The sequence below is a fragment of the Aspergillus japonicus genome (genome assembly GCF_003184785.1).
Source record: "Aspergillus japonicus CBS 114.51 unplaced genomic scaffold BO86scaffold_9, whole genome shotgun sequence".
In the NCBI taxonomy this organism is placed as follows: domain Eukaryota; kingdom Fungi; phylum Ascomycota; class Eurotiomycetes; order Eurotiales; family Aspergillaceae; genus Aspergillus; species Aspergillus japonicus.
Window position 1 is genome coordinate 209,103 of NW_020291646.1, and position 27,227 is coordinate 236,329.

General features: G+C 56.0%; 10 protein-coding genes across 10 annotated transcripts; 3 read left to right on the plus strand and 7 right to left on the minus strand.

Annotated features, from left to right (window-relative positions):
- Positions 1-230: 230 nt before the first annotated feature.
- On the plus strand, positions 231-2,530 carry BO86DRAFT_239679 (MFS general substrate transporter). The gene is made up of 10 exons (XM_025667083.1): positions 231-275; positions 372-813; positions 859-974; positions 1,022-1,088; positions 1,147-1,286; positions 1,337-1,610; positions 1,666-1,766; positions 1,816-2,005; positions 2,055-2,168; positions 2,234-2,530. The coding sequence occupies exons 2-10, from the start codon at positions 567-569 to the stop codon at positions 2,464-2,466; spliced, it is 1,482 nt and encodes a 493-aa protein (XP_025530198.1). The 5' UTR covers positions 231-275; positions 372-566; the 3' UTR covers positions 2,467-2,530.
- Positions 2,531-3,165: 635 nt separating this feature from the next.
- On the minus strand, positions 3,166-4,995 carry BO86DRAFT_442612 (o-methyltransferase; the record flags this gene model as incomplete). The annotated part of the gene is made up of 5 exons (XM_025676320.1): positions 3,166-3,768; positions 3,822-4,282; positions 4,341-4,464; positions 4,529-4,655; positions 4,723-4,995. 5 exons carry the CDS (start codon positions 4,993-4,995, stop codon positions 3,452-3,454), a joined length of 1,302 nt encoding a protein of 433 aa, XP_025530199.1. The 3' UTR covers positions 3,166-3,451.
- A 680-nt stretch (positions 4,996-5,675) lies between these two features.
- On the plus strand, positions 5,676-7,340 carry BO86DRAFT_442622 (uncharacterized protein). Its single transcript, XM_025676321.1, has 6 exons — positions 5,676-6,156; positions 6,238-6,624; positions 6,668-6,792; positions 6,841-6,908; positions 6,963-6,996; positions 7,041-7,340. Exons 1-6 carry the CDS (start codon positions 5,986-5,988, stop codon positions 7,324-7,326), a joined length of 1,071 nt encoding a protein of 356 aa, XP_025530200.1. The 5' UTR covers positions 5,676-5,985; the 3' UTR covers positions 7,327-7,340.
- A 238-nt stretch (positions 7,341-7,578) lies between these two features.
- On the minus strand, positions 7,579-9,618 carry BO86DRAFT_386949 (aquaporin). The gene is made up of 4 exons (XM_025671461.1): positions 8,910-9,618; positions 8,219-8,773; positions 8,067-8,137; positions 7,579-7,974 (listed from the first exon to the last, which is right to left on the minus strand). Exons 1-4 carry the CDS (start codon positions 9,196-9,198, stop codon positions 7,891-7,893), a joined length of 999 nt encoding a protein of 332 aa, XP_025530201.1. The 5' UTR covers positions 9,199-9,618; the 3' UTR covers positions 7,579-7,890.
- A 1,398-nt stretch (positions 9,619-11,016) lies between these two features.
- Positions 11,017-14,010, minus strand: BO86DRAFT_442624 (putative endoglucanase; the record flags this gene model as incomplete). The annotated part of the gene is made up of 7 exons (XM_025676322.1): positions 11,017-12,946; positions 12,993-13,046; positions 13,095-13,211; positions 13,262-13,385; positions 13,451-13,649; positions 13,705-13,849; positions 13,908-14,010. 7 exons carry the CDS (start codon positions 14,008-14,010, stop codon positions 11,103-11,105), a joined length of 2,586 nt encoding a protein of 861 aa, XP_025530202.1. The 3' UTR covers positions 11,017-11,102.
- A 741-nt stretch (positions 14,011-14,751) lies between these two features.
- BO86DRAFT_356703 (Metallo-dependent hydrolase) lies at positions 14,752-16,907 on the minus strand. Its single transcript, XM_025669677.1, has 4 exons — positions 16,272-16,907; positions 16,090-16,221; positions 15,732-16,034; positions 14,752-15,669 (listed from the first exon to the last, which is right to left on the minus strand). Exons 1-4 carry the CDS (start codon positions 16,546-16,548, stop codon positions 14,894-14,896), a joined length of 1,488 nt encoding a protein of 495 aa, XP_025530203.1. The 5' UTR covers positions 16,549-16,907; the 3' UTR covers positions 14,752-14,893.
- Positions 16,908-18,426: 1,519 nt separating this feature from the next.
- Positions 18,427-20,393, plus strand: BO86DRAFT_442628 (glycosyltransferase family 2 protein; the record flags this gene model as incomplete). The annotated part of the gene is made up of 3 exons (XM_025676323.1): positions 18,427-18,637; positions 18,686-19,795; positions 19,852-20,393. 3 exons carry the CDS (start codon positions 18,427-18,429, stop codon positions 20,391-20,393), a joined length of 1,863 nt encoding a protein of 620 aa, XP_025530204.1.
- A 253-nt stretch (positions 20,394-20,646) lies between these two features.
- On the minus strand, positions 20,647-22,652 carry BO86DRAFT_442629 (MFS general substrate transporter; the record flags this gene model as incomplete). The annotated part of the gene is made up of 3 exons (XM_025676324.1): positions 20,647-22,215; positions 22,260-22,375; positions 22,426-22,652. 3 exons carry the CDS (start codon positions 22,650-22,652, stop codon positions 20,978-20,980), a joined length of 1,581 nt encoding a protein of 526 aa, XP_025530205.1. The 3' UTR covers positions 20,647-20,977.
- BO86DRAFT_386955 (uncharacterized protein) lies at positions 20,670-21,008 on the minus strand. Its single transcript, XM_025671462.1, has one exon. The coding sequence runs from the start codon at positions 20,930-20,932 to the stop codon at positions 20,762-20,764; it is 171 nt and encodes a 56-aa protein (XP_025530206.1). The 5' UTR covers positions 20,933-21,008; the 3' UTR covers positions 20,670-20,761.
- Positions 22,653-23,561: 909 nt separating the features above from the next.
- BO86DRAFT_333279 (TPR-like protein) lies at positions 23,562-25,546 on the minus strand. Its single transcript, XM_025668805.1, has 2 exons — positions 25,497-25,546; positions 23,562-25,431 (listed from the first exon to the last, which is right to left on the minus strand). The coding sequence occupies exons 1-2, from the start codon at positions 25,499-25,501 to the stop codon at positions 23,658-23,660; spliced, it is 1,779 nt and encodes a 592-aa protein (XP_025530207.1). The 5' UTR covers positions 25,502-25,546; the 3' UTR covers positions 23,562-23,657.
- Between the last annotated feature and the right edge of the window lie 1,681 nt (positions 25,547-27,227).

Below are 27,227 nucleotides of genomic sequence, written 5' to 3' on the forward strand. Positions count from 1 at the left end.
CCAGCAATGCCACTCAACAAATAATTGGTGCTTGTGCAGAATCATCCGGAGCCTCAAATACCAGGAGATCCTATTGCTGGATAGGCGGTTGCAGTCGCTGGTCACTAACCGGCAACAAATGGCCGCAATGCGCTCATTGACTTCTGGCCGGCTGGTCGGCTAGAGGACTGACAACACAAACACTTCATGCCTGCTGTATAGGCCAAGCAATGTTTTGATCCGGGACTGTATGTCATGAACATGTCACCTAAGCCATGGTTAATCATGAGCTCCAAGTATGTCTACACCACAATCGCCTCCAATAGTCCAACCACTTCCTCGAATTCCGGGTCTTACTGCTCGAGGGCACGGTACTGATACCCAGCAAATAGAGGTTCTGACAGCCACCTGCGCCGCCCGCATTCCTCAGCAACCCTTGCGTAACGCTTGAGGAACGTTGCATCTCGTCAGGCAAGCAACCGCGCTGACCGCTAGGCGTTCCCCGTGAAAGCTTGGATCACCTGGGGAACACCACTCTCTTCGTGCCCACCTCTTTCGCCGTTCAGACAGAGAGTCTGCTCGTGACAATGGAACAGAAGCCCTTGAGCTTTCACGTACCAAACACCACATGTCGCGACACGAGGCAGAGAGAAGAGACAGAATGGGATCCCGTCAGCGAGCAGAGGCTTCTGCGCAAAATGGATTGGCATCTCATGCCTGTGTTGACTCTCCTCTATCTGTTTTGCTTTCTCGATCGAGGGAACATCGGCAATGCCAGGATTGAGGGCATGGAGGAGGACCTGCATCTAGTGGGTTCACAGTACAACTGGGCTCGTATGTGCCAATCCCCGATCGCTTTGGTATAATCTGACGTTCTAGTCACGGTGTTCTTCTTCACGTATACGGTCTTTGAGCTTCCGTCCAATCTGATTTTGAAGAAGATCCGCCCGTCGATATGGATTCCTACAATCATGGTAGCCTGGGGAGTGGTCATGGTCAGTCACAACATGGCCTCACAGCGTAGCTGTCTAACAGTTTGAAGACTTTGACGGGCGTTGTCTCAAGCTACTATGGGCTTCTTATTGCGCGGCTTTTTCTCGGGATCACCGGTATGGCATTGCTGAGATTGTGCGGGGTTATGATGGATGTGTCCTAATGTTTGTGTAGAAGCCGGGCTCTACCCTGGAGTAGCCTATTACATCACCATGTGGTATTCCCGCCACGAGGCACAGCTGCGTCAAGCGATATTCTTCAGCGCCGCAAGTTTTGCAGGTGCTTTCTCGGGGATTCTGGCTTTTGCGATCGGAGTATGTGCAGCAATCTCACTGCCCTTGACTGGATTCTAATGAGCTGCCAGAAAATGGATGGCGTCGGAGGCTATTCTGGCTGGCGCTGGATCTTCATCATCGAGGGTATTGCTACGGTCGTCGTTGCGGTTGGGGCCTATTTCCTTCTGTACGACTATCCAGACACTGCCTCGTTCCTTACGAACGAGGAGAGAGCCTGGGTACTGTATCGCCTGCAATTGCAATGGTCCGACAACGGAAACGTCGTGCCAGACACAATTGAGTTCAGGTGGAAGTATGTCTGGGATGCTGTGTGCGATTGGCAGGTCTACCTGGGGATTCTTAGTACGCACCATCTGTAGGCACCGTCATCGACCAAGATCATTGCTGACTGTCACAGTCTACCTCGCCATGGTGTGTCCGTTGTACGGCATCTCATTCTTCCTCCCTACGATCATCAAGGACCTGGGTTTCACCTCCTCAATGGCTCAATTGTTAACGGTATGCTTTTGCTGTCTGTCTTCAATGGGATCCCAATCTCACTATCTAGGTCCCTCCCTACGTGGCCGCCGCTGTCGCCGCGGTCGTGTCCGCCTGGTTTTCCGACCGCATGGGTCAGCGCTCCCCGCTGCTTCTGTTTCATCTCTGCTGTATCGTCTGTGGATTCCTAGTTTGCCTCGCGGGATCTTTGACATGGGTTCCGGGAGTGATCTACTTCGGGGTCTTCCTTGCAGTTCTCGGTACGAATATCGTTCCTATTTTGCCTGCCTCACAACTAATGATGCAAAGGAATCTACCCTGCTATTCCAAACCTTGTTACCTGGCTCAGTACCAATCTCGCTGCCAGTCACAAACGCGCCGCCGGAATGGCCATGTATATCGGCATTGGCAACTTCGCAGGAGGTATGCTCATACCTGTTCTGCTAGATGCAGCCCTACCGTTCTTTGAAAGTACTAACTTGTTGCAGCGATGGCCTCGCACTTCTATCGCACACAGGACGCCCCCCGATATATTCTCGGCCATTCCCTTGAGTTAAGTTTCGCTCTGATGGGCGTGATCTGCGTGATCGGGATGAGGGTGGCCTATCAGCGGATCAATGCTCGACGAGTCGATAAGTTGGTCGCGCTGAGACCAGAGTATACGGTTGACGAGTTGCGGGCCATGGGGGACAAATCGCCAACCTTTCGGTACATGTTTTAGTTTAGCTCGAGGTAGTTGCGTGATAGTCATGAGGCCAATCCCAATGTGACCTTTTATCAATTTACTCGTATAAGGATCATCCTCGCAGTACTAGTAGCGACCTCAATTTCAGTTTAATCGAACCTGGTTTGATGCAGATGTCACGTGATGCGTCCGCCGGGTCGTCTAATCATGCGGCTCTCCTTCACAACTTGTTCTTCAATGATTGAACCCAGACCAACACTGCTCTTCACGAGTCTTTGAGATTTACTCTGCTTCTGCGATTGAGACTTAATGTGATCAACACAGACCAACTGTCTTGAAGCGCACCTCCTACTAGTCAGATCCTGTGCGTCGCGCAAGATTCGAACCCAAAGAAGGACCCAATGGAGTTCAGAAGCATGTATTGAATCTCCAGAATCAACACCGATTTGTTACAAACAGGATAGGGAGAACGGGGAGCAGAAAGACGCCGAGCCCAGATCCCAGGAATAATTTGAGGATGACGTTATCCTGCCTCTCAAGGAGAGTACAATGATGACGTCTCACTCTGGTGCAATCATCAGTCTCCCATGCCTGACCATGCTGGACTCCTCATCTCAGTCATCAAAGAACATCAGAGAAATGATTTGCATTCTTCCAGATACAGATGGTAGCAAGTTTACCCCCGCACTTCGCAGATATCATACTTAGTCACGAGGCGCCTTGACAATCCTGAATCCGCTGAGTGGTGAAAGGGTTCGGAGATCAAACCATTGGTACTGCGTTCAACTTCCTCATATCGTGGAATCCCGAATTCATCCAAATACCCCAATATCTCCACAAACCAATAGATAACCAAGCCGGCGAATCCAGGCTCAATTTATCCGGATGTTGAACCGGTATAGCCACACTTGAAGAAGGCAGAGAAGGGCTCAGCATAACATAGCCCACATACAAGCCGCCCAGACTGTCAAGCATCCTCAAGCGACCACGTCCAGCAAAGCCCACCGCAGGCTCAATCCACTCAAACCACCTCACACTCAATCAAACTCTCGACCCCCCTCCTCGCAGTCCAGATCTTGACCACTCGCAGCCCGTCCACAGACTCCACCAGCGCCCGCCACTGGCTCTCCGTGCGCTCCGTCGACGCGAAGTCCGCCATCATGATGATATCCAGGCTCGTCGTCTCCCAGTACGCGTTCGTCCCGGGGATGACGTTCTCGTTGAGCAGGAGTTTACTGTGGCACTTCCGCATGGCAGGGACGACGTTCGCCAGGATGCGGCGGCAGTTGTCGTCGGTCCAGTCGTGCAGGATCGAGTGCATGTAGTATGCTCTGGCGCCTGGCCACTTATCAGCAATTGATTAAGCGAGGGGATGGAGGGAGTGGACGCACCCTTGACGATCTGCTCTTCGAAGAAGTCATGCTCCATCAGCTCGATCTTCGGGTTCAGGTTCAGCTCGCGCGCTTGGGACACGACCTCGGGCAGCTCCTGCACGATCAGTCGACCAGGCAACTCGGGCCACTTGCGGTGAAACTCGGACACGTCGTGGCCCATCCCGCCGCCGATGTCGACCAGTAAGACCTCGTCCGGGGATACGGTGGCTTCCTGGACGAGGGTGTGCACGGGATAGAACCCGAGGTCCATCCAGCTGGGCCGGCCTTGGTGGTAGGCGGACATGTGGTTGTTGAACTCGCTGGCGTGCTGAGGGTGCTGTTTCAGGAAGTCGAAGAAGTGTAGGTTGGTGTCGAAGCCGCGCTGGAAGGCGCATTTGGTGCCGTCGTTGGGGAGCATGTAGTTGGTTGCTTTGAAGTAGGCGGGGAGGGCGAGCACTCCTGCCGTGATGCATCCGGTCCTAGTTTTGGATAGTTAGAGGCTAGAGGGGTCCTGTTTCGGTCGTTGGGGTTACTTACATGCACGGGTAGGCGTCGCTGTAACGAGGCGATTGCATGGAGATGGAGAATCCGGTCCTGCGGTACTCGTCTGGCCCGGTCTCCTTGATGACGCCCATCGCGGCTAGATGCTTCAGGACCCGTGCTAAGGATACCAGGACGCTATCAGCTCGGGTTTACGTCGACTATGGAACGAAAGCGGTCCATACCCAGCATCACCTGGCTAACGCCCGTCGCAATTGCAAGTTCAGCGGCAGACTTGGGCTTGTCATCCCGCGACAGCGCCGTGAAAAGATCCAAGTCTACTCCTATCTCGATCGCCGCGTATAGCGAGCTCTAATAGGAGTCAACAAGACAAGATGCATCGAGCGCGAAGGAGGATGAGGGTGATGAAGACACAAACCTGAGACCAGCAGTGTCGGATGATTGCCTCGCGCGGCGTCTCCAACGCATACACCAGAGCTCGGGCAGAATCCAAAATCTTGGTCCTTTCGAGCTCATCATTCTCCGTGAGATAGGCCTCCCCGTGCAGCGCAATTCTTTTCAGCAGTCCAGGTACCTCCTCCGGGTCGTTGGGGGCGATTGCGACATTGTTGTCGGTGAAAGCTTCTTCGGTGGGCTTTCTGATGTGGCCGTTGTTGTGGCCATTCACTGTGCCATCATTTGAACCTGTCATGTTGGCTGGTATTTCGGGAGACAAGTTTAATGGAATGGCAGAAGATCGAGATTACAAGGGGGTCGATTGAAGCAAACCTCAACCAGCGCGATTCAGTCCTAATATAATGGGAGACCATCCTGGCTTGCGCCAGCAGCGCTCGACCCGGCAAGTCGTGGGCGCCATGCGCGAAAATGAGTTTTCGTACCCCCCGAAGTGTGCCAGCAATATCCATGAGCAACATGATGGGCTATAAAAGACGGAGCTAAGGTGTCGCACAAGTACGGGGGAGATGTGGAGATGACAGCGCCATGGTTCGGAAAGAGTAGAGAACAGGATATCCTTGACATGTGCGCTTCCGTCTTCCCGGACACCACCAACACGATTCCCAAGACTGTGGACTCGCGTTACACTTATGATCACATCATTATATCAGTCTGTGATTTTGCATACTTCGCTATAATTGACTCAGATGGGATAACTCGTGTCTTCCATCTGTCAGGACCATCCAGCAGTAAGGGATTGTTGCTTGCTCCCCAGGCTACCCAGCGAACTTGCTAATTCCCTCTCCCTCTATAGGCACCCATGAAATATCTGCCTCTAACAGGGATCGGTCGGTTTCCTGCCACCTCCTAACACATTCCACCGGCTAAATCGAGACGGTACGTTTTTCGGGTACAGCCTATCCACGCGGCAACGACACTCCATGGTGAATGCAGTAATTTCGACCAGGTTTCCGATAAAGAGGATCAAGGATAAAGCAAACAATTTCGCAACAAGTTGAATGATAGACACCACAGGAACAAAGAAACGAACCTGGGGTGGATTCCCGGCTCCGCAAGGCGAGCTGTCATTCGGCCTGTTGAGGTCGTCTGGGTACGGTCTTTCAACGGTCTTCCAGGGCAAAGCCATGGTTTGATAATCCATGCAGTGTGCTGCACATGGCCTTTTGTGGCCATTGCTACTTCGAATCTCTCAACTACCAATGCGCCATTGCAGCAACTTCCCACTATGAATCTATCTTCCACAGAAGCTGCCAGTGACGACAAAGGATCAACGATATTGATCGTGTTATGGCCCCTGACGGGTCTAACCACAGTCGTGGTGACGGAGCGCATGTACATCCGAGCAGGCCTGCTGCACAATCTGGGGGTAGACGATTGGCTGATTGTATTTTCGCTGGTAGGTCTCACAGGTCTCCGCCGAAGACGCAGCTGCTTTTTGTAAAATTTGATAACATTTTCTAAGCTGATGAGAAACTAGCTAATGGGCCTCGTGTACTGCATCCTCACGACCATAAACGTCGGACTCGGCTTCGGGAAGCACGCGTGGTTGTTGAGTGCCGCCACAGTCGAACATGCGACCTTCCTCAACTGTTTCAGTTTTCTCTTCGGCATCGTCTCATTCACCGTTCCCAAGCTGGCCGTGACCGCAATGCTGAACCGCATCCTGAATGCCAGCCACATCCAACGTGTCTGCCTCTGGACACTTAGCACACTGGCAGCGATCGTATCCGGAGTGTGCATTGTTATTCTGTTTACCATGTGCGATCCACCTCGGGCGCTGTGGCAGACCAGCCTTGTCGCGGAGGGCAAAGCTACTTGCAAGAATGTGTGGATGTTGATTGACTACGCCATATTTACTGGAGGTGTGCCACTTGCTCTAAGATCCTCAACTAGAAGACTGACTACAGTGGGTAGCTCTCTCTGGATTTGTTGATCTAGCCCTCGCGATCTATTCCAGCACAGTTCTGATGAAACTCCATATGTCGTTGCGTAAACGCCTCGCCTTATGCGCAGCATTAGGCCTCGGCTCGGTGTAGGTTCGGCAGTCGTTACTTTATACAGGAACTAACTCGATACTCAGCGCCACAGCGATGGCTATCATCAAATGCACGCAATTGAAAGGTCTGGCCGACCAAGAAGACTACACATGTGCGTTTCTTTCCTCTCTTGCAGTAGCAGTACGCGAGAACTAACGAACAACAGACGGAACCGCAGACTTAATCATTTGGACTAAGTTGTTTCCTCATGCACTTACCGCCGAAGAATCATTCCTGACCAGAGACAAAGTATGGAGTCGAACATCGTGATCATCGCGTCATGTATCCCCACCCTCCAACCATTTCTAGAACTCATGCTCGGCAACCGCACGGCGAGCTCATACAACAACAGTCGTAACCGGTACAAGAGGTCCAATCTGCCAGAATATTCCCACGGGAGCCACAGCAGGAGAAGATGGATTTTGCTGTTGACACGGTGGAAAGCCAGGAGAATATCCTCCCTGATGCGGGGGGAGGGCAGGGGGAGGGGGGTCATTCGCTGGGGATCATTCGGCGGACGGATGCCGTGACGGTTGAGTATGAGCAGGGAGGAGGGGATGCCGTGGTTGTGCGGTCGCCGACTGCGTGGTAGTTGGAGCGATTGACTTGAGCTAGTACACATCATTCCCCTATTGCGGCTCTTCCCAAGCTCAGAAAGAATTACAGCTCGCCTGCATTTATACCACCTGGAGGGCTGGAACGAGTTAAACCAGATGAACCAATCGAACAACTACCTAGGCGGATGAATCCAGGTTCCGACCAGCAGAAGAACAAGCCCTGCATTCAATCTGCTGACCACAATCCGAATAAAAGATAGTATGGCATCCCCCTTAGCACGGGTGTACACCTGAACGAATACTGGTGGGGACGTCTGCACCGCTCGGCCAAAAGGATTGTCGATCTAGACGATAGTTCGCTCCATAGGATCTCAAGTCCCGTCAAATCCCCTGAAATCGAAGTCCAGCAACCAGTGCTGTGATATCATTATTCAAGCAAACCCAAAAACTCGCCAAGCATTGAAGAGATGCACCGACACGCTAATAGACACGATATATACATATACTGTACACGATCCGCAAGCCCTGTCTCATGAATCACGACTTGGATCGGGGATCCTTCCACAGGGGATCCACGAAATACACGAACCCGTGCGCCACCGAGGCCGCCAGCGGACCGACCTAGATAGTTGTTAGCACGGTCCTTACTTACTAGGGGGTAGCTCGAGCGAGTAGCGCCACCACTCCACCAAGCCAGAAAGGGCAAAACTCACCCAATGAATCCAATGATACCCGGGAAACTCGGAAGCCACGTACGCCCCAAAACACCGGGCCGGATTAACGCCTATATTACCCCATTAGCCTCCACCATGACCCCGAAACCCTATCTGTCTCCACAAGCAAGCTCTGGGAAAGGAAAACATACTCGCCCCAATATACCCCGTGCGCGTAAACGAGGTGCCCCACGTGATGACCCCGACCACCACACCGACCAACCACGGCCCCACGGCCGGCCCAAACACCTTGGCCTGGCGGGGATCCAACGCGACCCCAAAACACAGCCAGACGATGATCAAGCAGGCGAAGAACTCAATCACCAGCCCACTGGTGACCGGCACCTGGGTCGTGTCGATGTAGCACCCGCCCACCGTGATGTGGCGGTCGCCGAAGGCGGCGTGCAGCGCGAACCCGGCCAGCGCGCCGCCCAGCGTCTGGCCGAGGATGTAGAGCACCGCGCGCGGGAAGGAGATGATGCGCGCGAAGAACGTGGCCAGCGTGATCAGGGGGTTGATGTGCCCGCCCGAGCTCGGGGAGAAGGTGTAGATCAGCAGCGGCGTGAGGAGGAGGTTGGTCAGGCCGCCGAAGGCCGGGGAGAAGAAGGTCACGGTCCCGTAGACGCCGGAGGCCGCCGTCGAGGCGGTCATGGGCGCGTACGGGTGCGTGGTCACCCAGGCCGAGATGAAGGTGTTCAGCATGCTGGCTTTTGCGGGGGGTTAGCTTCTTGTTTTCGTCGGGCGGATTTGGAGTTGGGGGTGCACGGCACGGGGCGATCGCCCCATGGCGTTAAAACTGAAGACTGGGCTGGGCTGGGCTGGGCTGGGGTTGGGCGGGCTCACCAACACACTCCAACATGGCGAACTTCCACAGATCCGGCGACAGGAAGCCGCGCAGATCGAAGATCTCCCGCGCGTTCATGCACGGCGCCGCGTCGGGCACCCGGTCCAGCTCCGCCAGGTTCTTGGGGTCGCTGCGGTCCAGCACGAAGTCCTGGTTGGCGCCGATGCGGCCCGCGAAGGGCGAGTTGGCCGGTTCTAGACCATGCTCCCGGAGATGGTGCGGCGTCGCCGGGGGGAGGTGCATCGCCGTCTCCTCCTGCTCGTACTCGGGGAGATAGGGCACCGCCATTTGACGCAGACAGACACAAGATAGCAGAGATAGCAGCGATAGGTGACTGGCACGGAATGTGTCAAGGGGCAGAGATAGAAGAGATAAGGTCTGACGGGCGGGTGGGAAACGAAAGCTTAAGCTTAAGGGGCTACCGTACGGGTGGAAACTCGCTTAGATGCGATGGAGCATCCGTAATGCTCTCATCATCGCCTTCCAACCGATCTCGGGGTGCAAGTGTATCGGGATGAAACGGAGCTGACCTGAAAAGTGGGAGTGTGGACCACGGGATCCTTCGGCTCGGCTAACCGGCCCATCAGACCCCGGATTCCGGTGGGTTTGCCGAGATAGAGAAGCTTTCTGGAATATGAATTGGTCAATTGGTGCTGTCCGGGGTTTGCAGGCCAATCAGGCACTGATCAGAGACAGATAAAGTCTGGCCGATGCTCGGTTGATGGGCGGTGGGTTGGCCACGTTGTGCAGGTGATTAGATGGTGCTTATGTGGTCTGGATCGATGCATGGCTATCTTTAGTAGAGGACTGGACTGGACGTAGTTATGCGGTGGTTATAGTGGAAAAGCACCTCTGCACCATGCAAACCTTATGTCCAAGAGTAACTGTACATTATCAATTATACAATTTATCACCATCTACCTTCCTCCTCCCAAGCCACAACTACAATACAGTACAAACTACAAAGTAAAATGACAGCGGCACGGAAGTCACGGCAGCGGCAGAGTGCAGAGTGCAGTGCGCAGTAGAGTTTTTCACCCATCGCAATAGTGGAGCCCACCCGGACAGCACCCGTGTACCTGTACCTACTCCGTAGTAAACCCGCCTTGGCGGTTGGCGCTGGCCACTTCAGGATCAACGGCAACTGTTTTTCCGCCAGTGCCCACCCACCCCCTGCCAGTAATAATCCCCAGGGCAGGTTCCTGGCTAACGGTTTCTGGGAGTGGCATGTTGCAGACCATCCCAGGACCCCTGGGTTATGCTCATACGCTCCGGTTTTTGCCTATCAAACCCCAACAAAATTGGCAGATCGAATCGCGTACTGGGTTTCGGAATCCGGCAGCCCTGCTTGCTGAGCGACATAGGCTTGCCTTACTTACCGGTCTTGGTAGGGGGTCGTATGCTCAGGCTTTCACCTTCTCATACTCCGTCCTCATGGATGGATTCAGGTGCAGGGATCTTGTGCTGTATATTGCTTGGGGATTGTGGCTGCAGGGTGTCTCTTGAGTTAGAGCTGTAGCTCAGACTCATCCTGCTGCTTGTGAAAGGTGCGCCGTGGCTTATGTTTACTAGCTGCCACACACGACCAATAGTTCCTCTGGTGATGACATCTGTTAGATATGAGGCATCATTCGAAGGAGTTATGAAATGTCCTGCTCTGGATAAATTCTCCCGCGGGATGTCAGTGGAATGGCGAAGAGGGAAAAATCCCTGCAGAAGAAGGGTTGGAAATTCAGGGTGTGCCATCAACCGGATCTCTAGTTACACTACACATGTAGGAGAGCACAGAACGATGCGAATCCAGTCCGGCGAGGGATAGCAACTTCAACGCAAGATTATACTCAAACATGCCACATAATATCCAAGTACTCCACACATAGTGAGTAGACAGCAAGCGCCGCGACCGTGCCACGCCACATCGCTTGGAACATATTTCCTCCGACCCGGAGCCTCGGCCTCGCGCTCGCCTACGCCGTCTCCGACCGACCATCCCTAAATCCGAGATACAGAAGCACTCCATTACAAGATCATATTATGAAACAACACATCGACTAACAGCAAGTGCAGTGCAGAGATACCACCAACGTCAGTCACCAACCACATAAATCAGGCTTCCCGCACGAATCTTCCTGTCATTCTTCCACGTCATCATGATGGAACGCCTTCACCCTCAGTTAGCGATCATCCATCATCTAGCGGGACACCACGAACTTACATTGCGAATAAAAGGCATTCGAGTAGGTGCACGTGTACCCGCTCACGCAGACGGTCGCTCCCGTCCAGCCGCTGCCGCCACACTGCGCGTACGCCGAGGCCGTCGCGGTGCTGCCGCTTGACGTGGTCGTGCTGGTTGTGGTAGCCTTGGTTGTGGTGGTCGAGCTGGCCTTTGAAGTCGTGCTGGACGAGCTAGTCGTGGTCTTCACGGTTGTGCTGGAAGATGTGGTCGAGGCGCTGCTGGTGGTGGTCTTTAGCGTCGTCGACACCGTCGTCGAAGTCTTGGAGGTGGTCGCTGCCGCTGTCGCTGTCGCCGTCGCCGTGGCGCCCGGCAGACTCCCGCTGGGATTGCCGTAGAAGATGCCCCGGCCGTTGGTGCCCACGAACACGCGGCCGTAGGTCTGCAGGTCGCCGTTCACCACGTTGGCGGACCCCGAGCCGAATCCGTGCGACGCATCCGAGATCACCTGCCAGTTGGTGCCTGCGTCCTCGCTCTTGAACAGCCCCGCGGCACCGTCGATGGTGAAGAACCCGTAGATCACGACGTAGCTGCCCGTGGAGGACGCCTTGCCAAACCCAAAGCTCCAGCCCGCCGTGACGCCGCTGCCGATCTGCGTGAACGTACTACCGTAATCCGTGGAATGCCAGAGGCCCTTGTCGGTCGACGCCCAGACATCGCCGGCGATGGAGGGATGCGCGCGGATGGCGTTGACGGTCGTGCTGGACCCCAGGCTTACGGTCTTGGTGAAGGAGGTCGCTGTGTTCTTCGACACGTAGATTGCGCCCGCGGATCCACCATAGAAGACCGTGTTGTCGGACTTGTCGGAGGCGATGACCGCCCCGGACGGGAGAGAGGAAACCGCAGTCAAGGTGCCCTGCGACTTCGACACCAACGCGCCCGAGGTGCTGGACATGAGAAGCACCGTGTCACCATCGGCGGAAAGAGCCACCGCTCCGGTGCCGGTGCTGGTTGACGCGGCGTAGTCTGCATACCAAGTCGATCCGAAGTTCGACGACAGAGCCAGGGTCGGATAGTCGTCGCTAGCTCCGGACCGGACGATGTTGGAAGGCTTGTTGCCGGCGTAGTCGATGCCGTTGGTCGTGCCGTAGGTCGGCGTGTGGAACGCTTGGTTTGGCGCTGCGTCCAGATCCGAGTGGTAGAACCCGCCGTCGTCGCCAACAGCGGACAGCAGCGCCGGTCCGCCGGGCGGCGTAATCAGTCCGAGCACTGCCATCTCCTCAATACCGACCGCCAGTGACTTGACCGTCACATTGTGCTTCGAGTCCCAATTGGTCAGGTCGTGTCCGCCATACACTGTCAGGCCCGTGCCGTAGAGCCAGTGGTTGGAGTCAAATGGGTCAATGGCAAGGGCTTCAACCATCCAGCCGACGCGAACCGGGAATTGGTCGGTCGAAGTCGTGTCCTGGATCCAAGGGGCGTTGCTGATATCATAGCTGTAGTAGTAATTGATGCTCGGATAACCGTTCCACTCCCAAATAGGGGACCAGGTCGCTCCAGAGTCAGTGCTACGGAAGATGAGCTCATCCGGCCACCAGCAGTTGAGTGCAGCCACCATCAAGGTGCCAGGAACTTGGAGGTCAACGGACAGACCACCGTAGCCGTAGTAGGTACTCGCAAGGGAGGTGGGACTGATATCCGTCCACACTCCGCTGGTGATGTTGTACTTGTGGACTGTTCCGTTTGTGCCATCGTAAGGACCAGCGCCATTCGCGTAGGAGATGTACAGCGTCTTCTCCTCAGGGGACAAGACCCCCTTGTGCGGCAGAAAGCCATACTGAGGCTCTCCAGACACCCAAGCCCCTGGAAAGTTAGCCCTGCGCTTAGTTGCGGGCTGTTTCACACTTACAAGTAGCACCCGCATCCTCCGACTTGAAGACCGACTTGCCAGCATCCGCGACTCCTATCGACACGTTAGAAGATGATGCCACTTTCTCAAAGAGTCACGCACCAACGAAGATCCTAGGCGTCGCAGACCCCAAGCTACCAGAGGTCGAATCAAAGGTCACCCAAGCAATACCCACAGGGTCCGAAGTGTAGGTCGAGCTCGAATCCTGGAAATACGTTCCTGCACACGCTTAGCCTGAGCCCTTTCTCGTCAAAACCAGAGAATCATACCAGTCCACGTGAAGGAGGTGACATTCGACCAGGTCGCTCCATAATCTGTGCTCTTCCACAAGCCGTGCCCACTCCGCGCTCCAAAGTAGAGAATGCTATTCTTGTTCGGGTCGACCGCCAATCTCTGCATTGATGGCATCAGCTTTGCACTCTACCCACGGGATTGTCAAGCAAGGGAAGTCAACCTACCTCACCCATTCCGCGACCGGGCATATTCCCACCAACCTTGAACGGCAGCTTCGTCTCAGTCCAGGTATCACCCTGGTCCGTCGAGCGCAGGATCGATCCCACATTGGGGTCCCATTCATTGGTATACATGCCCACCGCCACGTACACACGATCCGTGTCGACCGGATCCGTGGCAAGGGCATCGATGCCCCAGTCATGCCTGAGCGTGTCAGCCAACCTACTCGTACTGTTGCCACTGGAACAAAGCAGCGCACCAGGTATCATTGCCCACCCAGTCCATCAACGGGGTCCACGTGTCGTCCGAGTTCAGACGGTACGCGCCTCCGATATCCGTGCGCGCGTACGCCACGCCTTTGGCGGAGGGATTGAAGACGATGCCGGGGGTGAAACCTCCTCCGCCTGTTTGCTGGGCAGTCAGGAATCTTGGTTCCAACTCTAGGGGATCAGACAGACTTACCACCCGTGACGACGTTCTTCCACGTGTAGGCCTGCGACGCCGCAGCGTCTGCAAGCTTGCCCAGGAGGGCCGCGCATAGCAAGGCCAGGCTGGATCGGGCCATGGTGCTGGAGACGGTGGTTGATGGCTCAAGCTAGGTTGATCGACGGAGGGGTGGGTGCACTCCAGGTCTTATTTAAATCACCCTCCCCCCAGGACGGTACGCACCTGGTGTGTTAGACAATCCCATGATTGGGATTGTTCTTGGTTTCATCAGGTTTAATTTCCGAACATCACTCCTCGGAGTATACCCCGCCTTGCTGGTCGAGCGGATTGGTGTCTTGGCCAGAATCATGGTGATGTGATCCATCATGCAGATGCAGTGTAGGCAGCTGAGGTAGCTGCAAGGCAATATGGCTTAGATTAGTCGGTCAGCTAATCAGAGACCCGAACGATCGTGTGACACGCACCTTGGCAGCGGAAGGCGTCCGAAATGGGCCAAGAAGTGAAGAAACGGATTGTCCACGGACGTTTCTCCGTCGAAGCCTCGTCCGCACTCCCCTGTTGATCAGGGGTAATATGGATAAATCCCGGGCAGAGAGGTCAGGACGCTAAGGCAGGCTATCACTTGCAGGATGGTGTGCACTCCTTCATGCAGGGGTGGACCAGATAATAGGTTGAAGAAGGAGGGATGAGGGGAAGGTGACGAAAAGACCGTAAGTTACTCAGTGCTAGTCTCTCCACGTGCCGCTGCCGCACGGGTACCTGAACATTTTCAGTGTCACCTGCCCATGACGCCAGTTCTCTGCTCGCATCCGCCCTCCTCGATTTATCTCTATCATATCATCGGCCGTCGGTCCGAGTCGCCATATTAACGGGAGAGCTGATCGGATGGGCAGTCCGTGCTCCATAGGGCACGGAGGTATATTGGTAGGCTACTTCCATTACCACAACCCTTCTTTCTCGAAGGCCAATGCGACCCTCCCAGAGATCCTCAACGCCTCAGTTCAAACAAACTTGGTCGAATCCATATGGAAGGTACTCAGTGCCTCTGACACGCGAGTTCCCACAGCTCCAGCTTCCACCGCAGCATTCCGAATCCTCTCCTGGCTGTCCCGCAGCTCCCTCGCTACGTCCTTCCATTCCACCCTCTGTTTTGCGATCGTGACCTCAGAGAAGGAAGAGTCAATGTCCACCGGCACCAGCCGACCGCCTTGCTTGCGAATCGCGCCGTTAACGATCACCGTATCCACGTCGCGCACAGACGAATGCAACACAATCGCGGCCACCGGGTGCTCCTCCGCGGCGCAGATCATCCCCGGGCTCTCGCCGTCGAAGATCACCAGATCCGCAAGCTTCCCGACCTCGATCGACCCCAGCTGATCTGCCATGCCGATCGCGCGGGCGCCTTGGATCGTCCCCAGCCGGAAGGCATCTTGCACCGAGACATCCAACGACCGCATATACTTCCCCTGCGCGAGCAGCTTCTCGTTCCGGCGAGCGCGCTCACTCTGCAACGCCAGGCGCATCTGGGTGACGATGTCTCCGGAGTTGTTGCTGTGGCAGTCGATCCCGAGCGCGGTGATGTTCGTGCAGCCGTCCTGGAAGCAGACGGGGTTCCCGTGGCCCATCTGCAGTTCGGTGTCGGGGGTGGCGGAGATCCACGCTTTCGCTTGAGAGAGTTTCTCGATGTCGGCGGTCGAGAGATTGTTGCCGTGCGAGAGGAGAATGTCGGGGCCCAGGAGGCCGTAGTCTTCGAGGGTGTCGACCAGGGATCCGTCGTCTGTTCGTGGGATGATCAGTGCCTGTATCCGGAGCCAAATGGAAAGGTCGGGTTGAACGTACTGAAATATCCCCGCACGTAGTGAGTGGTGATCACCTTCACTCCCGCTCTACGGGCGCGATCGTACAGCGCGACGACCATCTCCTTCGGCAGCATGAACCCGTCAAAAGCCAAACCTAGCTGGACCCTCCCATCGCCGAATGGCGCCGCTGCGGCCAGCTCCTCGAGTTGTTGGAGGACCCAATCGTCGAGCAGGTTAGTGTGCATCTCAATTTCCGGCTCCCACGTCTTGACCGTCGAGGTGGGCGTGTAGCAGAAGATAGAGCGGATGCCTGATGACGCTGTTGCTGCGATTCCATTCACGGCTGTTGTGCCTGTTAGTCACCGGGCGTGGTAAGCCAGGCAGACAGCATGCCTTACAATGAGCGGGGGTGACATTCATGTGGGCATGGTCCACCACGGTGGTAGTGCCTGCATCCAAGGCCTCGAGACAGCCTCCCAGCTCGCCCCAGAAGATATCCTCTGGTGTGAAGGTGACCTGCTGCAGGTTTCCTGTCGCTACTTCAGTATACGGTTCTCTGCAGAAGAGGCATACTACCGACCCGTGGGCATATACTCAATCAACGTATGATCGGCATGGCGTCCCTTGAGCTGTGTCTGCCAGAGATGATGGTGTGTATCGATGAATCCAGGGGAGATGATCTTTCCAGTACAGTCGATGACTTGAGTGGATGCGGCAGGCGGGGCTATCTGGGGCGCGATCTGCGAGATCTTGGTTCCTTCGATGAGTAGCGAGTAGTTGCGAAGGGGAACGACGTAGTCAGTCTTGTCGCCGGAGGGAACCAGAATCGTCGCGTTTTGTAGAAGGATTGATGCCATTTCGGTATTGTTCTCGATCGGGATGATAAGCTCAGCACTTGTGGCCTGAGACGGTGCAGTGCGGCTATCCTCGGTCAACTTGTATTATGCTGGCTGGGCTCAAGCAAACGCGTGAACCCTGTTTGTTATATCGTCAGGATAAACATCTGATCGGGGGTCTAGATGGACGGGGCATTGGTAAGCCTCGGAGCCAAGATGAGCGCGAAACGCGATGCTGACTGGTGGTGCACGGTGGGTCGACGTCATGTGTGGGGGGAAGGTTTCACCTGATGCCGGATATATGAATGATAACCCGGTGTTTTATATGTGATGCATGTAAGCAAGGTGAGCATAGTAACAGCATTAATGGTGTGGATTTCACCAAGATAACCTCACTTGGGAGTGTAAGATAGTAGGGCCGGCATCGTCGATCGGCACATGATTGATTAAGGTATATATATTCTAGTCAGCTAATGAACGATCCGCTGTTTCAACAAAACAAGCCCAAGGAAACACTACGGATAAGTCAATTATAGATACACATATACATGGAATACATTTCCATAATTCAAGTGTAGCTTACAAATAATGCACACAACAAACAACCCCAAAGATACATACCCAGATCTGCAACAGCAGGTGCAAAGATGTGCCAGATCTGCCGACATTGACCCGGCGCGGAAAGAGCACTCCAATTACCCGCTTACTCAGAACGTACATAAAGTCCCGATCTGCTCATCGGACCGGATCACCTGACCCAGCACCCCCGAGCCCACCAGCCAGAAAAGCGCTAATGCAAAGGGGGCTAGCAGTGTACGCGGGGGCAAATCATGCACTGCACGGAGTGTCTTTCTTCAACCGTTCTTCACTAGATCAACTTTCACCCATAAGTATGGAATACAGTACAATTTGAAAAAGGGTAAGCTACGTGCTGAGTAATCGGCCGATTAGCTCATCTTCCACCGGTGTATAGAAATGCAGGAATTATCATGTGTGAATCGTAAATGATGGACTGCCACCCCAGCCGGAAGCAACGGAAGACCCCAAGGCGCTAACATCGGGCCGGAGAATGACAGAACGGGAGAGAGGCGGTCTGCATTCCGGATAGGGGTTTGTTGCTGTTGCGGTGGCAAAGGTTGGCCTCTCGTGTAGCCACGTGTGAATGGAATAGGGGCGAACCTGCAGAATTAGATTGAAGATATGGATGGTGATGATTTGTCTACTCCGTATGTATGTGCAGTAAGATCAGCAGTGGAAACCCTCCAGTGGACGATCTCCCGAGGCACGAAGGAAGGAATAACTCGGAGAGGGCCATCACGACCAGACCCAGACCCAGTCTAGAACTACTAGACTACAGTACCACCACTAACTAGTACCACTCGTACCAAGCCAATGAATCTAGCATCAAGACACGCACCACCTCCCACCTCCCAACTCCCAACAACCTCGACACAACCACAACCTTGGAACCCGAGGCGGTGAAGCCACCGACCTGCCAACCAGCCAACCTGCCAATCGGCAAGGCCCTCCCCGCATCTCGCCCCCTAACCGTGCAAGTGAATGTTTACAGCATCGCCCCGATCCGGCAATAAGTGGATCATCGGAGGTGGGAAATTCTAGAACTAAAATGGCCTCGAGCTGGCGGCGGCGGCGCACAAAACCTCCTTGCGACGGCCAGGGAGTTCATCGCCATTTTTTTCCCCCTCTCTCTTCTTCTCTTCTCTCACATCACATCTCGCGCAACTGAACACTCTTCCCCATGACCGCCATCCGCAGCTGAGGATTGAGTGGCACGCTGGTTCGGTCCGCAGATCCGGAGACTAAGCTCCAGCACAGGCAGACTCGTTCGTCTCCAACGACCGCACTGAATCCTCCTGCCAACCGACTCAGCGCAGCAAAATGTCGACTGGAGGCTACAGCGTCCAGGAACTCCCCCCGGACCCAAGGATCCTGTCCGGCCTGAAATACCGCGGCTATCTGTACTATGTGGCGCAAACGGCGGTCTGGACGTTCCAGGCGTATTTCGTGCTGCGGCTGGTGTCGATCTTGACCTCGCCCGTGCAGACATGGCAGATGTGGGTGACGCTGGCCATTGAGGGGATGTTCGCTCGTGAGTCAATCTTCCAGGACGACAAAACGCATAACTAACCACCCACAGTACTCTCGCGACAAGACCAGCTCCTCACCATCGCATCGGGCCGCGCGCCGCCCAACTCACCCCGCAAGCGCCTGCGCCTGCAAGGCGATGAGAACCTCCCCACCGTCGAAGTCCTGCTGCCCTGCTGCGGCGAGCCCGTCGAGGTGATCCTGGACACGATCCGCGCCGCGTGCACGCTGGACTACCCCGTGACCAAATTCCGGGTCCGCGTGCTCGACGACGGCGGCTCCGCGGCGCTCCGCGCGGCCGTCACGGAGCTGCAACCCACATGGCCGCACCTCTCCTACCACTCGCGCGGCCGGCAGACGGGGCAGGTGTTCGCGAAATCGGGCAACCTGAACTACGCGCTGCAGACGCTGCAGGAGAAGACCCAACCCGAATTCTGCGCGATCTTCGACGCCGACTCCATCGCGGCGCCGGAGTTCCTGCGCGCGACGCTGCCGCATCTCCTCGCGACGCCCGAGGCGGTCCTCGTCACCACGCGCCAGTACTTCTACAACCTGCCGCGCGGGGATCCGTTCTCGCAGTCGCGGCTGCACTTCTACACGTGCCAGAACACGGAGCTGGATCTGCAGGGGCGCGCGATCGACGCCGGGTCCGGGGCGCTGTTCCGGCGGCGCGCCATCGTCGACGCCGGCGGGTACCCGACCTACTCGTTCTCGGAGGACTGGCAGCTGTCGCTGGTGCTGCAGGGCCTGGGCCATGTGACGATCCAGGTGCAGGAGCCGCTGCAGTTCGGGCTCGTGCCGACGTCGCTGGCGGGCCACATCGCGCAGCAGAGCCGGTGGCACATCGGGCACACGCAGCAGAACCGGGTGCTGTTCGCCCCCTATAACGCGACGCTGTCGCGGCCGATGCAGTGGGGGATCGTGCTGAACGGGCTGGCCATCACGGGGCGGCTGGTCGCCTTGCTCGCGATCTTCGTGGCGGTCCCAGCTCTCCTCCTCACCGCGCAGCCCCTTATCCCAACCACCCGCTACCTCAAACCCCAGCTCATCCTGGCAACAGCCCACGTCGCACTCAGCTGGCTCTTCGCCTGCCTGCAATCCGCGCACACCGACTTCCAAAGCGCGCCGTTCGCCCATCTAGAGAATACCTGGCTCGCAGGATGTAAGGCCCCCCCAGCCCCCCAAACCAAAACCAAGACCAACTAACCCCAAAAACAGCACACCTCCTCGCCCTCCTCCGCTTCCACCTGATCTCCCCGCGCCCGAAAAAAGGCTCCTTCGTCACCGGCAGCACAACCAACACCTCGAACCGCCCTAACGCCCCTTCCTTGCTACAAAAGCTGCACCACAACCTGTGGGACAACGGCATCGGGTTCAGCGCGCTGCTGCTCGGCACCACCCTCGTCGCATTCACCCTGGCCCTGTGGCGGGGTGTCTCCGTCTCCGACCCTACCACAAATTTGGGGACAGTGAAGGCACGGTTGCTGACGGGCGCGGCCTTCCCGCCGATGCTGCATATCACCTTCCTCGTGGTGCTGAGTCTCGTCGAGCCGGTGGTGCATCTGCTCGCGCCGCCGGTGTTCCCAGACCGGAAGGCGGGGCTGGAGGTTTCGAACTTGCAGGCGGGGGTGTGGCAGCCCAAGGCGGAGGTGCGGGTGGCGTGCGTGCAACAGCGGAAGGCGGTGGGGGGGTTGGTGGGACGGATTGTGGTCGTGGTGGTGGGGTTGGGGGCGGTGGGGGTTGGGGTGTGGTGGTTGTAGACTCAGCACGACACTAAGCTGCGGGTTTTGGGGGTGGGATTGTGGAAATATGGGAGAGGGATATATGGGGGCGGTGGATTTTTTGGGGAGGCAGGCGGGTAATTTGCATAGCTTATCTTTGGAAATACATGATCCCTGGGTAATTAGAGTTTTATAGGCAATGGAATAATATTTGTTTTGTTTTTCTTTTCTTTTTTTCTTTTTTACGGGATGTTGAGATGAAGGAAACGTTCATGGAATGAGATTAGATCTTTGTGAAATGAATGGATGTTACTCGGTGACTCGGATGATTGCACTGCACTTACTAAGTACTACCTTACCCATCGTATAACCTCGCACTAGCAATTCTGCCGATCATACTCAGTCCACTAGCCACCGGCCCCAATCTCCGCTTGTATAGTACCTAGTAGTAGGTACTGTACTCCGTACAGTACCCCCAAAATGCCCCAGCGCAGAAACCGCTGTGTAACCAACCAATCATCCCGTGCAGAAGCATCAGTAATCCAACACAATTTGACGCCGGGGCACACCCACATCATCCCAAGCTAAACCCCCCTTCCTCAATCCCTCACCCACAAGACCGACTAAAGAGTCTCCCGATCCCTCCACCGCCCCATCCCCGCCCTCACCCGCCGCCCCAACACCACCATCCCCACCATCCCCACCACGCCCAACACCGACACGCCCCCGAGCACACTCGACCCCCTCCCGACCCCGAGATTCCGGTACAGCGGCACCCCGTAGTGGATGGACGCCGCCGCCAGCGCGGACCGGCAGAAGTCGTTCGCCGCGAACAGGCTCGCCGCGTACCGCGGGTACAGCTGCGGCAGGTACAGGAACAGGCTTTGGAAGATCACGAAGACGCCGCCGGTGTAGAGGACCACACCTGTTAAACTGGGGAGCCAGTGGATGGCGGGGCGGGCGGTCCAGCCGAATAGGAGGAGGCCGAGGGGGAGGAAGAGCGTGGCGGGGAGGGCGGGGAGGAGGTTGCGTTCTTGGTTCTTGTTGTTGTTGGAGGTGTTGTTGTTGGTGTGGGTGTTATCATTGCGGTGGGGGGTGGGATTCGCATGGTCGGGTTCGGCTTCATGATCGGGAGTAGATGCTCGGCCGCAGAAGATATATGGCACCAGGATCAGAAAGTACACCGCCGCCGCAACAAGGCATCCCACGAGCACGCTCAGGTAGAATAGGGCCAGCGTCCCGGTGGAGACGCCGTACCCCTCCAGATACGCGACGGGGAACGCGTCGAAGAAGATGTAGTAGCTCGAGTAGATGAAGGAGGTGTACAGGTTCACGAAGAACACCGCCGGGTCCTGCAGGGTGATCTGCACCGGCTTGACGAGATAGAATTTGAGGCGGGCCCAGGCGGACACGTCGGGCGGGCCGGTGGCGGCGAGCCCCCGCCGGAGCCGCACGGTGGGAGCGTACGTCTCGGGCAGCACGAACAGCAACACCCCCACCGGCGCGGACATGCACGCGATGAGCCAGATGGACCAGTGCCACGAGAGCTGGTGCACGAGGTGGTCCGTCAGCAACGGGCCCAGCGCCGGCCCGCAGTAGGCCGCCGCCGTCCAGAGGCCCAGTGCGTAGGGGTACTGGGTCTCGTCGAACATGTCGTACATGCTGGCCGCCCCGTTGGCCAGGCACGGGCTGCCGAAGAAGCCCTGGATTGACCGGAGGAAGACGAACGTGCTGAAACTGTCAACGCTGGCGGCGCCCACCGTGATGACGATGAAGACCATGAAGCTGCTGAAGTAGACCACGGAGCGACCGATGGATGGAATCTCGCTCATCGGACCCCACAGCAGTGGTCCTGCGCCGTCTACAGTTGTTAACCGATACCTCACGGGAGACGGGGATACGTACACCCCAGAACATAGGCCGACAGCCCGAGTAAAGCCCGCTGTTCACTCATCCCCATCTGTTTGACCAGCACCGGAACAGCCGACATGTACATCGCGGATCCCGCATAGACCACGAACCTGACTCAGTGAGAACGGCGAACATGGCCAGAGATCGTCGACAGACATACGTATAGATGTAGATTACGCTGGCGGTGAACACCTTGCGCGAAAAAGGCCAGTTCTGCGGATTGGCATTATGCGTCTCCCAGTCATGGCTGGCTGAACGGCCCTCGATGTGTGAGCCGTTCGGCTTCGTAACACTTGCAGAGGAAGGGTCATGGTCTTGCTTGTCACGCCTGTGACGTAAGGATTGAAGAACGTAGATGATCGGTAGATCGGACAACGTCTGCAACATGGTGAGTCAGTTGCAGACAAGCGGCGAGAGTATACAATTGACGCTCTCCTGAGCGGGCACAGTGAGTTTATATGTACATGCTGCATGTAATGCTGTGCTTGAGTTCCTGCAATACCCACGTAGTCGACTATATGCATACGCATCATCATCGAAGCCACCTCCATGGCGTCAACTCTTCACACCGGAATTCCCCCGCCGGCTGGAATGTGACTGAGACCCATTCGCAGATCAGCAACCCCAACAGGTATTATGCAGCACCATAGGCCTGGACGGGAATGTGACTCTACCCAAACAGGGGTTAAATGACTATTCGAGCTCGCTGAATAACCGGATCGAAGTCGAACATGACTCGGAGCGATTCTCTCTGACGTCTGACGCATTCCCGATCAACAGGATGTGGGAATTCCCGATGCAGCTGTGAGATGTGTATGCGCCCGAGAACGAGAGAGATCCCGTGTGGAATGACAGAAGCGAAATCGTCCAGAGTGCGATGATGCCGTCAGATGGGATATGTGCACTCCAGGTAAGGATGCTAGTCAGGTAGTCAAGAAAGGATGAAAAGATCACAGAAGATCACAGAAGAACTGAGGGAAGATCGTTGTTTGGGAACGGAACGCATAGACTTCGGAAATCGAGATCTTCGTCAGAGTAAGAGATGAAGGGAAGAAGGGAGAAGAAGATCAGTTCTTTAAAGGAAGGGAAGCCGAACGGTCACTCTACAGGTCAAGGCACCGCCACTGCACCACGGCAGAACCTCTCCACATCACCCTGCTCATTCATTCTTATATGCTCGATGAAGAAAGCAGACATCCCTTCCTTGCAGCCCCGCCTCATGCAGATCTAGGATTAAACGCCAATCTTTAGGCGGGTGGCAAGTTTCTCGATTGGATTGGTCCGTATGAGATACCCCAAGGCCATACGTGAGAGCTTTCATTGGCTGTATGTACTGAGCTTCGCAACCGAAACCGTCAATCCATCGCTTTGAAACTCATCTCTACAACTGCGTCAGCACCCACATTCGCAACACTTCCCTGCTTCCACCGCGCTCAACCGACAATAGCACGAGGTCACAATGGGCACGTCCGCCGCCGCCATCGCCAGATCCCGGGCCGGCTCGATCAGCCTCGCCTCGTCCAGTTTCTTCTGCTTCACCAGACACTCATGCAGCCCATGCAGCCCCCAAACGTTGTTGAGCCGGCCCTTCCGCCGCGGAAACCCCTCCGCCATGCCCAAATCCTCCCGGAACACCCGCTCCGCCTCTGCCACCCGTCCCTGCTCGAGCAGCAACCCCCCCAACGCATGTCTGACCGGCTGCATCCACGGCGGCGGATCCCCGTAGGGCAGATCGTCCTCCAGCTCAGCCGCCCTCGCCAATGTCTTGAACGCCTGATCCACCTCACCCCGGCGGTACTCCAGCTCGCCTTGCAACATCTGCGCGCCCACGGCCAGCACATCAACCTGCTTGCTCGGCAGACTCGCGATGCGGGTAATCGGCACCTTTCCCCTGGCCTCATCAAACCGCCGCTGCATCGCCTCCGCCTCCTCTACCTTCCCCAGCGCGCTCAGCGCAATTCCCTTGGCATATAGCACCGTCGCATACGTCGCGCAATACAGCTCCCGATCCTGTGGCTCCTGCAGCCCAAGAATCTCCTCCCACCGCCCAAACCGCACCAGCACATGCGCGCGGTTCCCCAGGAACGACTCCACCCAGTCCGCGACGGGGGGACTCTTGATCCGCAGCGTCTCCTCGGTCACCAACCCCTCCAACTGGCCTACCGCCTCCATACTCACGGCGAACTGCCCCGCAATCAGCGCAGAATACAGCTTCGCGCAGATGTTATGCACGCGGTACGCGACATACAGCGCCCCACCCACGCCCGCGCCCGTGCGTCCCTCCGCCACACACCCGGCGACATACGTCTCGTCCGCGCGGATCGCGTCCGAGTTCGACTCCACCGAGCGCCGGTAGTCGCCGACGGCCATGTCGATGTGCGTCGGCATGTGCAGGAGGTGGGCGGCGTCCGGCGCCGCGCGCCGCAGCCGGTCCGCCGCCGGCAGCGCGATCTCCGGGTACGGTGACATCTCCATCAGGTGGATGTACAGGTGGCACAGCGTCGGGTTGTGTTGCGCTTCGCGGCCGGTCGCGAACGCAGCCTCGACCAGCTGTCGCGCTTCCACTGTGTGTCGCCCGCTGGGTTCCCCGGTCGTCAGGTTCCATAGCCCGCGCGGGGAGATGCACATCAGTGCTTCGATCAGCAGGGCGGTGATGTCGATGTCGTTCGGGTGTTCGCGGTAGGCCGTGCGCATGGCGTCTGCGTAGGCGTGGTTCAGACGGGCGAAGTCGATGGGGAAGTTGTCGGCGAGGATGGTTTCGGAGGGGGTGTCAGTCGATGTAGACCAGCGCGGGAAGCGGGGGAAGAGGGCGGTGATGAGGGCTCTTTCGGCCGCGGTGGTTTTATTGGCTGGGTCTTTGGCGAGCTCGAGGGCGTGGGTGAGCGCGCACAGGGCCTTCGTAATGCTCGTGGCGAGGTCGGCGCGGTCGAAAAAGGCCCACGCTTTGTTGTAGTTGGGGCCGAGGCTGTAGGCGATGCCCCAGTGGGCCATAGCGCATTTGGGGTCGTGCTCGACAGCTGCCTCAAAGCAGCGCAGGGCCTCTTCGTGGTTGAAGCTGTAGGCCCATTGCCAGCCGCGGGTGAACCAGGTCTGGGCCGCAGGGGAGGTGGTCGTCACCTTGCGGGCGTAGGTGCCTAGATTATAGTAGGCGTCGCCTGGTGGGGGTCTAGAGATGTTAATGGTTAGGAGGAATTGAAGACGTCAAGAAGAGAAGGTCAGGGAGGGACTTACGCCATCTTGATGGTAGTTTGCAAGATGGGAAATGTGTTGTGAGGAGGGAGAGTTGTGTTGTGGAGGAGAGTCTGGGATGATAAGCTGTGTTGCTACTTATAAGGCGGGGAGCGGGGTAAAGCATTGCCCACCTCGGCGAGCTGCGGGGCTGCTTAGCGTTCAGTGTGGCGGACCTGTCACTTTGGCCGCTCTAGGGAATGTAGATCCCGGCACTATTGCAGACATGCATCGCAAGCGATCTGTGCACTGCATCCATCCATTCGTATTGAGACCCAGTCGGCGATGTGCAGGGGTGACTGGGAATGGACAACAGTACTTCGTAGCACTGGAGCATACTGTAATGTCTATCTGCTTTACTCTTTAGGTCTTTGTAAGATTATCGACAGTTACAGCCATTTGTCGCTATGATTATGCTATCGAGGGCACCGATTGCGCAATGCCACACTAATTTCGCCAATTTAAGTTAGCATAGATTCAAGCCAGGTAGAAAATGCTTTCCAAGGCATCTAGAGAGCAGTTGAAATATCAACAACATATGCTTGTAGATACACACTACAAATGACACTCCGATGATCGGGGAGCCTCCTTTTACGGTATCCCTGACAAGAGCAAAGACACTAAGCATACACTGCAGGTCGCCGATTATTTCACCTTTAGACCAAAAGGACTCCACTGGATTGTGTCAATCCAGTAAATATGGAGCAGAGTAGTGAATCTTAATTACTACTTGCTCAATTTCACATGATGCAACTCTATTCACAAGACATTGGCTACGATAATTCTCTACAAAAAAGGTGAATCACTCACCCTTGGTGAATGTAAGAATGGCCACGACTCTGGAGTCCAAGTTCTCTACCAATTTTCGAGATCTCTGGATCTTTTTCTCCTCTCCAGCACCTCCACTTCGATCCAAACAGCCTGCAGTTTCTTGCGATATCTAAATTTCAGCGCAGAAGTGCATCGAAACTGTCTGAATCAACTGTGATGTTTAAGATCAATGGAGGCATAGTCCCCCCACCCCGAATTTTCTCGGTACACTACTTACGCGACTGGATATAGACCCATTGTGTCAAAAGTTCCAGGTCTAAATCCACAGCAGAGATCTACAAGACTGCCGTCGCCAAGATCCATGACTCCTCGCCAACAGTTGCAGAGTATCCAACGCCATATTCAAGGTTCTCCAAGTACTTTGAATGTATCTTCTTAGTTGTTACGCCTCACCAACGAGTGCAGAAGAAGTGGATTGCAACTGTCCCAACGCACCTCGATATTCAAGGTCAGCGAACACAGGTGGCCCCGTACATCACATCAACATACCCGAGTTTCCATTTATCTCGAAACCGGCTGCCTCTGTGAACAAGACGCTCCCCGCACTTCAGAAACAATGCGTCCTGGCGGACAAGAAGCCAACATACACAGGAACATGGAAACCAGGCGAGCCCGGCCTGGTAGCCGATGCCTAGGACAACAGAAATGAAATAGAGCCAGGCTTGGTCCAAGAATCCTCTCGTCGTAGGATGCTGAAACCCAGTCGTGGTTGGCTGACCGCCTTACAATGTCCGACTGCCAGACTGGCTCGTGTCTATGATGTATAAGCTTCTGCCGGCGGAGGAACTTCGACAGATTGAATGTAGAGTGGGTCCATGTTTGCCCCGAACATGTCCTCGGTACTTCCTTTCGATGAGCTCCATATATATTCATGTTCAGGCGTTTCAAACTGTGCCGAACGCA